The 15,556-nt window shown below is 47.1% G+C and overlaps 1 protein-coding gene across 3 annotated transcripts in view; it reads left to right on the top strand.

The window, feature by feature from the left end:
- The window catches only part of ARHGAP26 (Rho GTPase activating protein 26), a 472,294-nt gene that overhangs the window by 388,103 nt on the left and 68,635 nt on the right, over positions 1-15,556 (top strand). For all 3 annotated transcript variants that reach the window (XM_029050709.2, XM_029050708.1, XM_029050712.1), the window contains exon 20: positions 5,242-5,395. In XM_029050709.2, the coding sequence (XP_028906542.1) occupies positions 5,242-5,395 (154 nt within the window). The remainder of the gene's footprint in view (positions 1-5,241; positions 5,396-15,556) is intronic.

Here is a 15,556-nt window from a genome sequence, read left to right as displayed (position 1 = left end):
TAATGAAGGTGCGTTTGTTTTTGGCACCTCACCTCATCCTGGTAGGAGGCTGATGTAGGAGTGTGACCAAATCCCAAAGGTCGTACTGGCAAGACAACCCCCCAAAAGCAAGTTTGCTGTTCATGTTTCATATTCACCTTTCTTCACGCTGTCGGCATTTGTTCGGACGTGCACGGGCCTGTTGGAGCATTAGGATTTGGCTTATCTGTGTGACTGAGGGGTGGTCAACCAGGGGTATTTATTGAGATCTCTCTGAGGGTGGAGCATTAGACAGAGAATGGGAGCAAGAGGAGGAGAACAGGAATGAACTATATATTATTTCCCAGCTGGAGCATCAGTTCTACAAGTAATATTAATAATAATGATAATAGTATTTGTTAAGTGCTTACTAGGTGTCGAGCACTGTTTAAGTGCTGGGGTAGCTACAAGTTTATCAGGTTGGACATAGTCCCTGTCCTACAGGGGGCTCACAGTCTTAATCCCCATTTAACAGATGAGGGATCTGAGGCACAGAGAAGTGAAATAACTTGCCCAAGGTCACTCAGCAGACAAGTGGCGGAGCCAGGATTAGATCCCAGGTCCTTCTGACTCTATCCCCAGGCCACACAGCTTCCCCAAAGTCACTCTGCACGTCATACAGCCTCACCGTGACTAACCCCAGTTGAGAACTTTTTCCGGGCTTGTGGGAGCCTAGATTGTTCTGTGGTCAATAATGACCGCACTCTTTCTAGTTCTATGAATCTATGAGCGAGAGTGACATTCATTTCTGCAGCAGCTAATGAACTGTTTCAGACCTATCCCTTATCTGTTTTAAGGTCTGTCTCCTCCTGTGGGCTGTAAGCTCTTTGTGGACCGGGATTGCATCTACCATTTCTGTTGAATTGTACGTTCCCCAGGTGCTTCCTTCAGTGTTTTGGACACAATAAATGCTCAATAAATTGTAACCATAATAGTATTTAAGTGCATGTGTCAAGCACTGTTATTAATAATAATAATAATAATGATAATACCTAAGTACTTTGCGCCAGACTCTGAACCAAGCTCTGGGGTGGACACATGCAAATTAGGTTGAAAACAGTCCCTGTCCCACGTGGGGCTCCCGTGGTACAGATGAAGTAACTGGGGCCCAAAGAAGTGAAGTGCCTGGCCCAAGTACACACAGTAGACATGTGGTGGAGCCAGGGTTAGAGCCCAGGTCCTTCTGACTCGCAGGCCCATGCTCTGTCCACTAAGCCATGCTGCACTGTTCTAAGAGTTAACAGTGCTTGGCACATAGTAAGCGCTTAAAGATACCATCGTTATTATCATTAATCAGACCGCACACAGTTCCTTTCCCACTTGGGGCTCACAGTCTAAATAGGAGGGAGAACCTAGAACAATAAATGTCACTGATTGATTGAACACTGTCCCATCCCATTTCAGTCCAAACTGGAGACATCTTCCAGGTTGCAGTCTGAGGGTCTGCTGTTTGAGTGAACATGAGGGAGTTGATCCTTAAATATGGGAAGGGAGGGAGCATAGCTCCTGCATTTCCATGACAACCTCCGGAACAAGTGCAGTATCAACCACATTATTCCGTGGTTTTCTTTTTTTAGTTGCTGTGATCCTGTCATGTGTTCATGTTTTTCCGCTCCTATTTGTGCAAGGGGAAAAAAAAATCTCTGCCCCTTAATGCAGTTACCAGGACTGTGGTTACAAGGCAGAGCCATTAGTGGACTCCGAAAATCTCAGGGAGACTTGGGCCAAGTCTGAAACTAGCAAGTGTTTGAGAGGATTTTTCCAGTGGAAATGTCCAGCTTTGACCAGACTCTGTCTAGGGTAAAACAAGCCTCCTGGGCCAGACAGAAATTGTGGCGATCGTCCCCAGGAAGTTAAAATGAATGTTTTTGGCACCTTCTGCCACTACTCCCTTCTCAGTGTATGGCAGTAAACCAGTTGTAAGACTTCACAAACTAATGACTAACTTTCGGGCCCTGGGTCAGTTAGCAGCAAGGCCCACGGGTGCAGTCTCATGGAAAAAGATCCCCACATGCACAGCCTCAAGCAACTTTCAACTGATCCAGATAAATGAGGACAGAAAGAAATCCCCCTTTCTGCAGTTTGCACCGTGGGGGAGGGGAGAAAGGGTGGGTGTGTGTGTGTTTAAGTGTTTAAAAAACAAAGCAGTAAAACCAATAGATTACGGACTAATGTCTTCTCTAGCTTGTGTCTCTTAGATGGAGAATATGAGTTATAGTTATCAGGGATCTTATTTATTGTATCAAGAATGTTAGGTGACTGATCTTGCAGATGATGTTGTTCAATGTTCTCTAAAGCATACAAGATTCTGTCTTGAATAGTCACATAAATTTACATTCTAAAGTGGCATCCTAAGGCCAGCTACAAAGATACTCTCCAAACGTGTGGAATTTTTATTGTGGTCTATTTGGCCTTCGTTTTAGTCTCTCTTCATTTTCATCTCTACAGTTGAGTATTTGTTGCATAGCTCATGAGGAGAAAAGATTAAAACAGAACTTTGGGAAAGGCTGACATACTCATCTAAACTGGAAAGACAACAGTCTCCATGGTGGGAAGCCTCCTTGAGTTCTCTCTGAACTCCTTCCAGGCACACTGCATCACATTTCACAGCCTTGCCTATTGGTTGCTGTCAGCGTTAGGTCTTCCAGCATGTGAAAATGAAACTGTGAATTATTTCTTCCAAAAAATCACAGCGCCCCAACACAACCGCATAAAGAAAGAACCAAATCCATCTTGACACTTGAAGCGCACACCCTCAGTTGGTATAGCTAGCAGTTCTTCAGAAGGGACTTTCTACTGACTCTTTTCAAGTCTAGAGTAGGCGCCTGGAGGAATTCCCAATTCTCCATTTCTCATTTCACTCTGTGTTTTTCTTTCAAACACATACTCTGGACCTCACCAGCCACTTAATCTGCCCTTTTCTCTGAAATCATCTAACTTGTAAGGGCCTATTTGATTTTTCCTTTTTGCCAGTTGACATCTGTCTTCCTTGAAATTCAGGAGTCATACAGCATTACTGAGCAGAGAGCAAGTGGTTATGGGGAGTTAGGATGCCAAGAGCAAGATCCCTGTCCTCATGAAGTGTACAATACAAAAACAAGCTTGGACGAAGAAAAGCAGACTATTAGAGTAAAATCAAGGGACAGAAAAATACTCTTGAACATGCATTAAAGAGAAATAAACTCTTTTGGGTGACACATCGAGAGAAGGATGGAAAGGCTGAGGGATGGGAGAGGGAATGAGACAATCCCAAGAGACAGAAGGTAGAGAGGTGGGAGGAGGGAATTTCCTCAGTTACTCAAAGCCCTCAGTTCTTCAGATTTTTTCCCCTTGCCAACCCCCTTCCACTATTGTATGGTACCCCAGTGACTCATTCCTCTTTCTCCGGCAGACCCCATTATAAGAAGGAAAACTTAATTCATGCTGAGCAGTAACTTTCCTTTCCGTAAAGGCCCTGTAATACATCTCCTGATGGCCTCTACAGTTCCTTCTGCTGCTTTGCCTAATGGTGTTGGCTTTTGTCCTTAAACTGCTTAACTTCTCCTAACACTTTTCAAACTTGTCAGTGAATACCTCAGTCCTGAAACTTTATCAATGCATTTTTCTAGGCTAGAGTACAGTAAGGGCTTTCAAAATATTTCAGCAGAGACCGTATATTTTTTTACCAACTTAGGGGCTAAATTGGCTTCTGGGGTCTTTATAAATTGACTTTGGGAGGGGAGCATGTTCAGAAAGAGGAGTACTACAGTTGATTTCACTTGAATTGTTGTCTCAGTTTGTTTTCCTGGTCCGTACTTGGCTGATGATTATGGCTCCTTCTCCAGAGGGTTGGGTTCAAATGAGGAACTGAGTCACCGTTGGCCTCCCTGCCACCTCTCCAAACCACTGTGCTGTTGGGCATAACCAGTAGCCTTAGGCATAACCAGTAGCCTTAGGGATCGATGAGGCGCTGGCACAGTGACCCAGGTGTCCCGGAAGGGAAGACTGGGAAAGATTTGCCAGGCCGGACCTATGACATTACTCTCCTGAGCCCTTAATTGACTCCCAGAAACTTGAATCCAAATTCACTGAGTAATAACTGTGTGGTTAGCATTCTGTCACCTCATGGCAAGGGGGAAATTCAGGAGCGCTTCGTGGAAAAACTCAGGAGATAAATTTGACTGCAGTTAAGGTCAAGTTGAAAAACTTACGCAAAACAACCTCAAATCCAGCTACTCTCATCACAGAGCATTCTGTGATTAAAACCTTCAGCCTGGAACTGGGAAATTTGCCTCAAGTGCTATATTGGGTCCGTATGATTTGAGGACAGGCGATATTAACTCCTCTCTGCAGAAAATGACTGTCCTCTTTTCTGAGGAACTCACTGGAAATTCAACAGAAAGGTGTTTTAGGGGGAAGTTAGGCAGGAGGGGTGACTCAAGGAAAGCAGTGCCCTGGGGTGAGGGAGACAGCCTGACTGGAAGTGCTAGTGTGGTCTAAACCAGTAATGCTAGCAGAGAGGCTCTAGGAGCAGGAGGGAAGGGAGATTGGTAAGGGAAGGGATGGAGAGGAGGAATAGCTTAGTCAGTTGGGGCAAAGGACAGCATTCCCAGGTGAAGACCCTTTGTGTCCCAGCCCAGAGAAGAAGCATGGCCTAGTGGAAAGAGCACAGGCCTGGAAGTAAGAGGATCTGGGTTCTAATCCCGGCTCAGCCACTTATCTGCCGTATAACCTTGAACAAATCCCTTAACTTCTCTGGGCCTGTTTCCTCATCCGTGAAATGAGGATTAAATCCTCCTCCCTCTAATTTAGATAGTGAACCCCATGTGGGAAAAGGACTGTGCCCAACCTGATTATCTTGTATCTACTCCAGCCCTTAGAACAGTGCTTGATGCATAGTAAGAGTTTAGCTACCATTAAAGGAAAACCATCCGGAGCCATTTCCAAAGAAATGTTTTGAAGGACTCAGGGGAGGGGACCCTTCTGATCCAAAGAGGGGAGTTCCAAGACAATATGAATATGGTGTGTATTGAGAAGAGTTATTCAAGCACCAAGAGTAGGGTTGGGGAAGAAAATACTCCTGTTTGGAGGAAAGGAACAAGCTGAAAGTTTTTCTCCCATTAGTCCCTCCTACCCTCAGTATTCAGTCTTGCATTTGCTCAAGCACCATGAAACTGCCGACAGGATAGCAATTCTTCACTTTTACCCGGTAACGTGAATCATTTTGAATATTTTTTTTTCCAGAGGAGCAAAGGAACAGCATCATTGACTCTAGCCTGGAATCTGTCATTTCATCGAATGCCAACAGCATACTGAACTCCAACAGTGCCCTCCAGCCCAACCTAACCTCAAGTGACCCCGACCTGCCAGCAGTCAAACCCAACAGACCTAACTCACTGTAAGTAGAATGCTAAATGCCCTCCCCTAATGCCCAGCCCCACTGCCATCCTGCCTAGGGAGCTGCTGTTCTCACCCTTTCTCTGTGCCCAAGGAGCACAGCTTGCTACATCCCGAACGGGTGGTCTATCGAGCCTGTTGGCTTTTTTGACTCCTCATTTGATTTTCGTGGGCAGTTGGTTTGTATTCTGAATGTTCGGCTGCTTGGTCAAAGTCATTCTGTATTGAATTAACTCTGAACTTGCCCTCATCCTGCTGCGCTGCTTCCGGTGAGCCTTGCAGCTGGCTTGGGGCTGCTGGGAAATGAGCATGATTTTTTTTTTTCCAGAGTCAAGGAAAATCGGGGGAAGGTCATCCTGTGGCAGCACAGTCTCTATCTCCGTAACTGCTAACCCCAGTTTATGTGATTTCTCTCTCCCTCCCCTAGGCTGGGGGGATGGGGTGGGGTGGGCCGGGGGGGCAGGTGTGGTGGGGAGGCAGTGTTTTTTGGTGTTTTTGTTTGGTATTTGTTAAGCACTTGCCAGATACCAGGCACTGAACTAAGCACTGGGGTAAATACAAGGTTAGACACAGTCCATGTCCCACTTCAGGTTCACAGTCTTAATCCCCATTTTACAGATGGGGAAAGTGAGGCACAGAGAAGTGAGGTAACTTGTCCCAGGTCACCCAACAGACAAGTGGCAGAGCTGGGATTAGAGCCCAGGTGCTTCTGACTCCCAGGCCCTTGCTCCATCCATTAGGCAGCACTGCTTCTCATTAGTGTGGTGCTACTAATGGGTTTCAGTCCCAGAAGCGAGACCAGGGCTGGACATTATTTCCCTCTTCTTCTCCCCAAGCCACAAGATGGCTGGGTTCTCACACTAGTGCCCGGGGGGATGGGAGGAGGAAATTTTCCTTGGTTGTTTCCCAGGCTCCAGCATGGGGTTCCCACAGCCCAGAAAGACAGTGCCCGGTCTGATCAGCTGCCCTGCAGAAATGGGGCGACTCCAGCCAGACGGGTCCAGAGGGCTTCATCCCCTGCTCCCCTGTGAGCTTCCGCAAGCCACCCTTTCATGGGGTCAGCGGAGTCCTCAAACCGAGCCCGCAGGAGTAGAACAAGGCTGACTCCGTGACCTGCCTGGCTGGGCTCGCAGATGGCAGTTTTCCCAAGCCCAAAGGAAAGACGCACCCGCTTTGCCTCCCTTTCTCCCAGCTAGAGCTATATTAAACCCGGTCCCAGAGCCCTTGGCGAGAGCTTGCGTGCTGCGCCCTGGTTTAGAGTTGTGGGGCGACTCCCCACTTCCCAGCACCGCCCACATCACCCCGGAGGGGGCTCTGGACCGACTCCTCGTCACTACTCAGGTGACGATCTGACAGATGGGCCAAGTGACATCTGCCGCCCAGGAGACACCGGGGAGCACGTGGCTCACGTGGCAGATGTCGCCAAAATCCCTTTCCCGGGGGAACGAGAGCCATGTCGCTGGGTTTATTATTAATACAAGATTCTAAGTAAGGATTCTGTTTGGGGGAGTGAATGGTGGCATCAGTTGCTCTTAGCCGTTTCTATCGTGGCACCTTCATCCCCGGCTTCGGAAGGTTTAACTAGTTAGCCATTTGCTTGGCAAATGATGTGTGCGTTTTCCCTCACTGACGATTAGAGAACACACTCTGATTAACCTGGCCTGCCATATGGACAGCAAGCAACCTCCATTTCTCTGTGGCCGGAATGGTGGCCTGTGACTCAAAACCTGCTCAAGCCCAAAGCCTGCATTTCTGAGGCAAGCCTAGACTGTCTAACACCCTTTCAAGTGCATTTTGATTTCTCTTTAGTTTCCCCCCACCCCCTACATGCTTTCTGTTTTCTTTTTTTAGAAGCTGCTGGGTCTGGCCCTGGTTAGCTGTTAATTTCTTGGCAAGGGGTTGAATTTCCAGCCCCTGTTGCCTAATACACACTGATTTGGGGCCAGTCAATGCCAGCTAATAGTCCTTAATCTTGGCTTTCAGCTGCAGGGAGCAGGGTGCCCTTTGAGCATGTACAGTGTGTGAAACAGAAAGGCTGTTCTGATGACCAAGAGGAGAAAAGGAATTGTATTTTTAGAAGAAGGTTTACTTGTGATGGGATGAGGGGAAAATTTGTCATTTCTACCAACTCTGTTTGATTGTACTCTCCCATCGCTTAGTACAATGCTCTGCACACAGTAAGCACACATTAAATATGATTGATTATTTTAAGGATGCCAGCATATTTTGTGATTTTGTGTGTGTGTGCGCACTTGAGATTTGATTTCAGTTCCTCTCTGAATTCAGAGATGGCTCTCAATGATGCTAATAATCATAATTATGGAATTAAGTGCTTACTATGTGACGAGCACTGTTCCAGGTGCTGGAGTAGATGCAAGGTAATCAGGTTGGACTCAGTCCCTGTCCCACATGAAGCTCAGTCTTATTCCCCATTTTACAGATGAAGTAAATGAGGCACAAAGAAATGAAATGACTTGCCCCAAGTCACACAGCAGACAAGTGACGAAGCTGGGATTAGAACCCACGGCCTCTGACTCCCAAACCCGTGCTCTTACCACTAGGCCAAATGGCGTAGCTCCTTCTAAGAGTGTGTCCCCCTTTTGCTGAAGGGCCTGGGGTGTTACAGAACTTGAGATGAATGGTAGACCCCACCAAGAACAGGAAATTTGATTAACAAATCCAGGAGGCATCTGGAGGACCAAAATGGTCATGGAGAAAATAATAATAATAATAATGATAATAATGATGAATTTTTTAGGGCTCACTATGTACCAGGCCCTGCACTGGCACTGGGGTGGATACAAGCGAACTGAGTTGAACACAGTCCCTTGCCCATATGGGGCTCACAGTCTCAATCCCCATTGTACAGATGAGGTAACTGAGGCACAGAGATGTAAAATGACTTGCCCAAAGTTACATAGCAGACAAATGGCAGAGCTGGGATTAGAGCCCATGACCTTCTGACTCCCAGGCCCATGCCCTACCCACTACGTCGGGCTGCTTCTCTAAGGAACATTTCCATTTCCAGTGCGGTTAGTGATGGGGAGGGAGGTGGATGGGCCATGTTTAGTTATGGGGAGGGAGGTGGTCGGGAGTTATGGGGAGGGAGGTGGACATTGCTGCAGCTCCCCTTCCCGCCCTCCCCCCGGAGTGTGAGTTGGAAGGCTAGGGTGGGCTGACTTAGGTGGCATGGTGGCATCACAGAAGACTGCCGGCAGCGGAGAAGTCACCCTGATCACAGTAGCCATGGTTCCTTCCTGTCCCAGTCTCAAGTCCGGGTTGCTAATGAGTGGCCCTCTGAGAGTTTGCCAGGGTATTGAATGAGGCCATTGTCCCACTACATCGCCAGTTAGGAAGCTTAGCTCTGCCCCAGAGGTCACGGGATTTTTTTTCCCCTGCAAACCCCAAAGTGATGCGATCCTCAGAAGCCAAAGATGATGTCAGTTCAAAGCTCTCGCTTCTGATATACAACTCCCCTAGACTTTCCTGGAAGCATCTGGGTAAGCAGTAACCCTGGGTTATGCCCTTCTATAAACACTGCCCTCTCTGAAATAAGAATGCCGTAAAAATGAGTCAATTTAGAAAACTCCTTAATAGTCACCTCTTCCAGAAAGCTTTATGGGATTAACTCTTTCCATTTTCCGGTCCTGTGGAACAGGTTGGGACCCACTGTTTCCTCTCTTATTGTCTTTTTTATAGGTTTTATATTTGTCATTGAATTGTCTTGCCTCCCCTGTGAGATTGTTGGTTAAGATCAAATTTTCTTGTACCAATACCCTCAAGCTCTTAGTACAATACTATGTTCTAGAGGTGCTCAAAATATACTTGCTGACTGATCATGTTTGAGACTCTCAGGATAAAGGTGCAAGTATTACATTCACCCTTTATGGTAGATATGCTGTACTCATATAGGCTGCTTTTCACATATGTGCGTTTGGCATGGATTGGTATTCTTTTGTGTTGGCGAGGACCCTTTTCTGAATCCAGGCTTCTGGCCCCTTAATCCTTTCACTAGCCTCAGGTCACTGATCTCATCCGTCTGGATGTGGCTTGGTTGGGGGGTGGTGGGAGAGGTGGGGTGCTTTAGTAATGTGGATTAGATTTCCAAGATGTTGCTAGCTTTAGAATTGGGGAAAAATAAACCCCTATTAAAATCCTGTTTATTTGACTTTGGAATTTCTCTAGTTGGAGTCAGCTGGGAGAAGTCAAAAAGGCAACAGCAATACCTGCTCTCCCTCCTACTTAAGCTGAGAGCCCCTCATGGGAAAGGCCTGTGTCCAATTTGATTAATTTGTATCTGCCCAGTGCTTAGAACAATGCTGAACCCATAGTAAGCGCTCAACAAATACCATCATTATTATTGATTATTGGAAGGAATGGTTATATCCTCTCTCCTTGCCCTCTGACCTTCCACTCCATATTTTTTTAATGGTATTTGTTAAGGGCTTATTATGTGCCAGGCACTATGCTAAGTTCTGGGGTAGATCCAAGCTAATCAAGTTGGACACAGTTGCTGTCCCACATGGTGCTCACAATCTAAATCTCCATTTTACAGCTGAGGTAACTGAGGCACAGGGAAGTGAAGCGACTTGCCTAAGGTCACACAGCAGACAGGTGGCAGAGGCGGCATTAGAACCCAGGTCCTTCTGACTCCCAGGCCCTTGGTCCATCCAGTAGGCCACACTGCTTCACAATAGTAATAATAATGGTATTTGTTAAACACTTACCATGTGCCAAGCACTGTTCTAAGTGCTGCACAATCCTTCTCTACGCTATCTTCAGAGAAAGAGCCTGCTTCCCAAGGGAGGTTAGCAAGTAATCAGTCTGTATGTGAGTGAGCCAGTTGTCCCTCAGATGTGGGTGTTCTGGGCCCGATGCTAAGACCCAAGTTCTTTGGGGATCCACTTGATTTGGGTCTCCCACAGTGGAAACTGTTATGACTTGGTTCAGGGTTTCTCAGCCCGAGCCTCTTCTTCTCTCCCTTCCCTCTAAGGGGAGCCCACAAATACCCTAGTCTCCTCAGAGTTTTCTTGAGTCTGGGTGGTCCAAGTCAACCTGGATTCTGCAGTCCTCGGTCTCTGAATGTTGATCACACCCCCTGAGTTTCCTCAGTCTGTTCAGTGCCAAGGAGAGCATCTCCTAGGCAAGATCTAGCCTCTGTGCTCTATTTTTAAAACTCAAAACTCATTCTCTAAGAACCAAATCCAGTGCTATTGGTTGTGAGGAAAAGAAGATGATGGCTTAGGAAAGACAGTGAGGATGCAGTCCTTCATTCGTATCTGGGTGCCAACACTGACATAGACTGTGGCTCTCTTGTCCCTCCAGCTCCCACAGAAAAATAGGGCTGTTGAGGCCATGATCTGGAAATGCTGTGAAGATGAGAAGAATTATGGCTTTCAGCTGTGATTTGCAGAGTTGCCATTGAGTCACTGGTACCTCCCTTGGACATAATGATTTTTGTGGAAGGAGGTAAACAAAGGGAAAGTCTTTTGTTAGCTTAGGTGCCACTAGAGGAAATGGGATTAAGCAGGATCGATAGAGTATTTGCCAAATGTAAAAACCACAAGATAAAGAATTACATTCTTCAACTCCTAAAGGGGTTGTGCAGAAAAGAAACAACTTCAGGGAGGTCAAGCGGGAACTATTGTTTAGTGAAGAAGAAACTTTGGAGCTTTACACTATGTACCATCTATGCCAAAGTTTCTAGGCCTAGACTTTCTGTAACAAATCGCGGCCCGTGAAACCTAGCCATCTCTTCCCCACTGATCCCAACCTCAACTGGCAGGTAGTCCCGTCTGTAAAACACATCTCCTCCCCTCACACTGGTGCATATGAACACACACACACACACACACACACACACACACACACACACACACACACACACAATCTCTCTCGCTCACTCGCACGCTCTCTCTCATGATTTTTCAAGTCATCTCTGTTGATCAAACTAATGTATCTGCCAAATACTCCCAGGACCTGCCAAAACCAAACAGCCCCCTCACATCTCAGTGGCCAGAGAGCTGCCACAGAGAGCAACAGGAATTTGGTAGGTAAACAAGAGCTGATTCAAATGAACTTGCTTCTTTTTTGGGAGCTGCTCTGGCTCCTTCTGAGGCTTAATTCATCAACTTCTCCCTGATAAAATCTCCAGGGAGATCACCTAGAGAAGCTTCCAAAGAGTTTGCCTTCTCCCTGCCTCAGTGAGGTCCTGTTGCCTTTGTTGCTTAGGTTGGGACAATCCATGACATTTTGTTGTGGTTGGATTCAATGCCCCATCTTTGGAAAACTGGATTCCTGTCACCTGTTGGTTTGGTGTGGGTCTTGCTTTCATTCCAGAACCATTTACATCCTTTATGGAGCCCAGAGGTATTTTGTCTGTTTCTCACATTTCAACCCCTCTAGTCTCAATCCCATGGGTGCTTTTTTTGGCTCAAAGAGCCCAGATAGGCTTTGAGAGGTGCATTAAAGCTGTTATGGCCTCAGACAGATACATTTCCACCAGGCAGATCTCCCAGAGACACTTCTCAGGAGGTAATTTGTGGTACTACCTCCTGCTTTTTCATGATCCACAGTGACATGCAGTCTACTTGCTTGTCCATATTTTGAGGGGCTGCTTGAGGAAAAACAAACAGAAGTTGCCTGAGCAGTGGACAACTCTAACAGTGTTGTGAAAGGAATTAATGCACCCTATAGACATTACAAGGGACACTGTGGGAGGAGGCTTCTCAGTCAGCAGTGTAGAGTAGGGAGGGACATGGTAATGCTCTCCAGCCCTCTATAGCCATTGCCATTTTCTCTGTGGGCTTGTTTACTGGAGTTTTGGGGTTTTTTTTTAGTGGTTTTAAGTGCTTACTATGTGCCAGTTACTTACTGAGCGTTGGGGAAAATACAAGGTAATAGGGTTGGACACAGTCCCTGTCCCACATAGGGCTTACACTCTTAATTGCCATTAAGTTTGGAAATCAAAGTAAAGCTGCCTTGAAGGCAGGAAGAGATGCAAGACTGGAGAGAGGGAGAGAGATCAGGGCTGGACATGGAGATTTGGGTACCATCTGCATAGAGGTAGTAGTTGAAGCCAGGGGAGTAAGTTCTCCAAGGGAGTGGGTATAGATGGAGAATAGAAGGGGACCCAGAACTGAACCTTGAGGGACCCCCACAGTTAGAGGGTGGGAGGCAGAGGAGGAGACTGAGAATGAACAGCCAGAGAGATAATAGAAGAACCAAGAGAGGACGAGACTCAGTGAAGACAAGGTTGGATAATGTTTCCAGGAGAAGGGGGTGGTCCCTAGTGTTGAAGGCAGCTGAGAGGTTGAAGAGGATTAAGATGGAGTAGAGGCCATTGGATTGGCCCTCCCAAGAAGGAGTGGGAGGTTTCTGAGAAGTGAAGGGAACGGAAGCCAGATTGGAGGGAATCAAGGAGAGAATTGGAGGAGAGGAATTTGAGACATCGGGTGTAGACAGTGTGCTCGAGGAGTTGGGAGAGGAATGGGGGGATGGAGATGGAACAGTAACTGGAGGGAGCCATGGGGCCAAGGGAAGGTTTTCTTCAGCATAGGGGAGACGAGGGCATGTTTGAAAGCAGCGGAGAAGAAACTACTGGAGAACAAATGGATGGCTCTTAGGGAGTGAAGAAGGGAAGGGGTGAAAGTTTTGATAAGGTGCAAAAGAGTGGGGTTGGATGCCCAGGTGGATGGTGTGCTTTTGAGAGGAGGGAGGAGACCTCCTCCAGGGATACTGCTGGGATGGATGGGAGAGTTGAAGAGGAGATGGAAGGGGGAGGGACTGAGGAGGGGCAGGGGAAAATTTAGGGAGTTCACACCTGATGGTGTTCATTTTCTTAATAAAGGAGATGGCCAGATCATTTGGAGCAAGGGATGAAGTAACTTGCCCAGAGAAATGATGTAACTTGCCCAAGGTCAAGCATCAGGAAAGTGGTGGAGCCAGGACTAGAACCCAGGCCTGTGCTCTTTCCATTAGGCCATGCTGTTTTTAATAACTTCTCCTAGCAGGAAGTTTCTTCTCATTCAGTCATTCCAGGACATGCTTTAAGTTTCCCCAGTTACTAAGCATTACCCTCTCACAAAAACCAGCCCCAGATACTGTGAAGTTGGTTTAGAGCCTTGAACCCCTCTGGTACCCAGGCTGGGTTGAGCCAGACATTCCGCCCCCTCCTCAACCCCCATCCTCCACAAATGGCCCAGCCTCAGGTCAAATTCACACTGGGGGAGGGTGTGATCCTCTCGCCCCTTTCCCTGCTTCTGCCTGCCTCTGCCTCCCTCTGTGTGGCCACAACATGTTGTCATCTTGTCTGCCCTCCTCAGCCTCACCTAACCTTTGCATGTTTCTCCCCTGACCTTTCAGTGCTCATGCAGATAGCATTCCCACCCCTGCGATCCAGCCTCCCTCCTTGATTGACCTGGGAGCCACCTCAATCCTAACCCAACCAAATTCCTCTGAACCCAGGCAATTGGTGCCTTTTGGGCTTGTTTTGTTGTGGCTGATGTTTTTTACCCGGACTGGCTTGTTGTCAGATTTTCCCTTTCTCAGGCCAGTCACATTCACCAATCAGGAAGCCAGCTGCGCTTTACTTGGCTCCAGGATACAGATTCCTACCAGATGACCAATCAGATTTTTTATTGAAAGTATGTGTTGGGTTATTAGCAGTTCTTTTTTTATGGAAAAACCACTGGAGGAGCCCCTCTTACTTCATGAGTCAGCAGGAATTTTTTTCCCATGCCAGAAGAGCTTGCAAGGGTGGGGTGGGGGGCGGCAGAGAAACACGGGAGCTTCAACGCAATGAAAGTTCCAAGCATCCAAAGATGCTTCCCCTTCACGTGCCATTATTTTCACCCTTATTATGTAAAGAAACCATTCTTTAGGAACAGTGAGCTCACTGTCTGAAAAATCCTCCCTCCTCCCCGAAACCGCATACTGTGAGGATAGGAAACACATTGTCAGATCAGATCGTTTGTTTATTCCAGTGACCGAAAATTGTTCCCGAGGTCTGGGAGCTATGTCCCCAAATATGTCCCCTTAAACATGCTGGTCAGCGCTTGGCTGTGCCGGATCTCAAACTTACTGTGCCAGGGATGTCGTGCTTATTTGAAGCACAGATTGGATTAGATTGATTGGGAAGTTGGCTGGGCATATAACACCATGTGCCATCCAGCTTTGCGAGGAGACCCTCTGGGGACTCCCCACCTCCATGTCACCCTGCAAGTTGTTGCATTGCTTGTCCTATTGTCGGGGTCTTTCCAGGGGGTGCAGATTGAAGCCCTGAATCAGAATATTTTGATTCAGGCTGCTTATAGGAAATAAAGGTCTGCTGTACTGTACTCTCCCAAGCACTCAATACAGTGCTCTCTGCACAGTAAACATTCAATAAATACCACTGATTGATTGCTTGAGCAGTTGTGTTAAAACGTGTCTGCATTCCCTGATTTTTTTCTAAGTATTCCCCCTTCCCCCGTTTTTAGCTAGAAACCAACAAAGATGCAAATTGCAACAAGACTTGGGTTTAAATCCAATCATTGCATTAGGAGTCGGAAAGGACAGAAAATATACACTCTGTGCCTCGATGTGGAATGAGTCTGAAGGGTGGAGCAGTCATGAGGTATGGTGCTTGTGGAACAGCAGTCATGTAACAAGAGCAAAAATCAGGATTTTTCCCCTAGTTCTCAAAGCCCCGGGGCAGAGATTATGTCTCAATCTGTGTCTTGTACCAGTGCCCAATGCATTGTCGGCACTCCAATTTCTTCATGATGATTCTGGGAGGGAGATTTTGTTTTGCAGGGCCTACTGTCCATGTTCGCTGATCTGCCTTACTCTTCCCATCAGCAGGGTGACGCTCGGTCTCTGCAGGAGCAGTTTCGGGGCGGTTCACCGGACAGTGAGGGCCCAGGGAGGCCTATCATCAGGGTCCATATCAGTCAATCAGTCGTATTTATTGAGCACTTACTCTGTGCAGAGCGCTGTACTAAGCACTTTGGGGAGAACAACATGCCAGACACGTTCCTTGCCCACAGCTTGCCCTTGCAGCAGACTAACTGAATTTAGTCCATTTAGAATGTTCACAAAAATGCTCACATCGCTTTAGCCATGCAGTAGTTTTGAATGCAGTTGACTGTGGTAGCGTTGATCTGTGGTGGAAGCCAAGAGA

The sequence above is a fragment of the Ornithorhynchus anatinus genome, chromosome X1 (genome assembly GCF_004115215.2).
Source record: "Ornithorhynchus anatinus isolate Pmale09 chromosome X1, mOrnAna1.pri.v4, whole genome shotgun sequence".
In the NCBI taxonomy this organism is placed as follows: Eukaryota; Metazoa; Chordata; class Mammalia; order Monotremata; family Ornithorhynchidae; genus Ornithorhynchus; species Ornithorhynchus anatinus.
The sequence above is the reverse complement of the archived record's forward strand: the minus strand, read 5'-3'. Positions and strand labels throughout refer to the sequence as shown.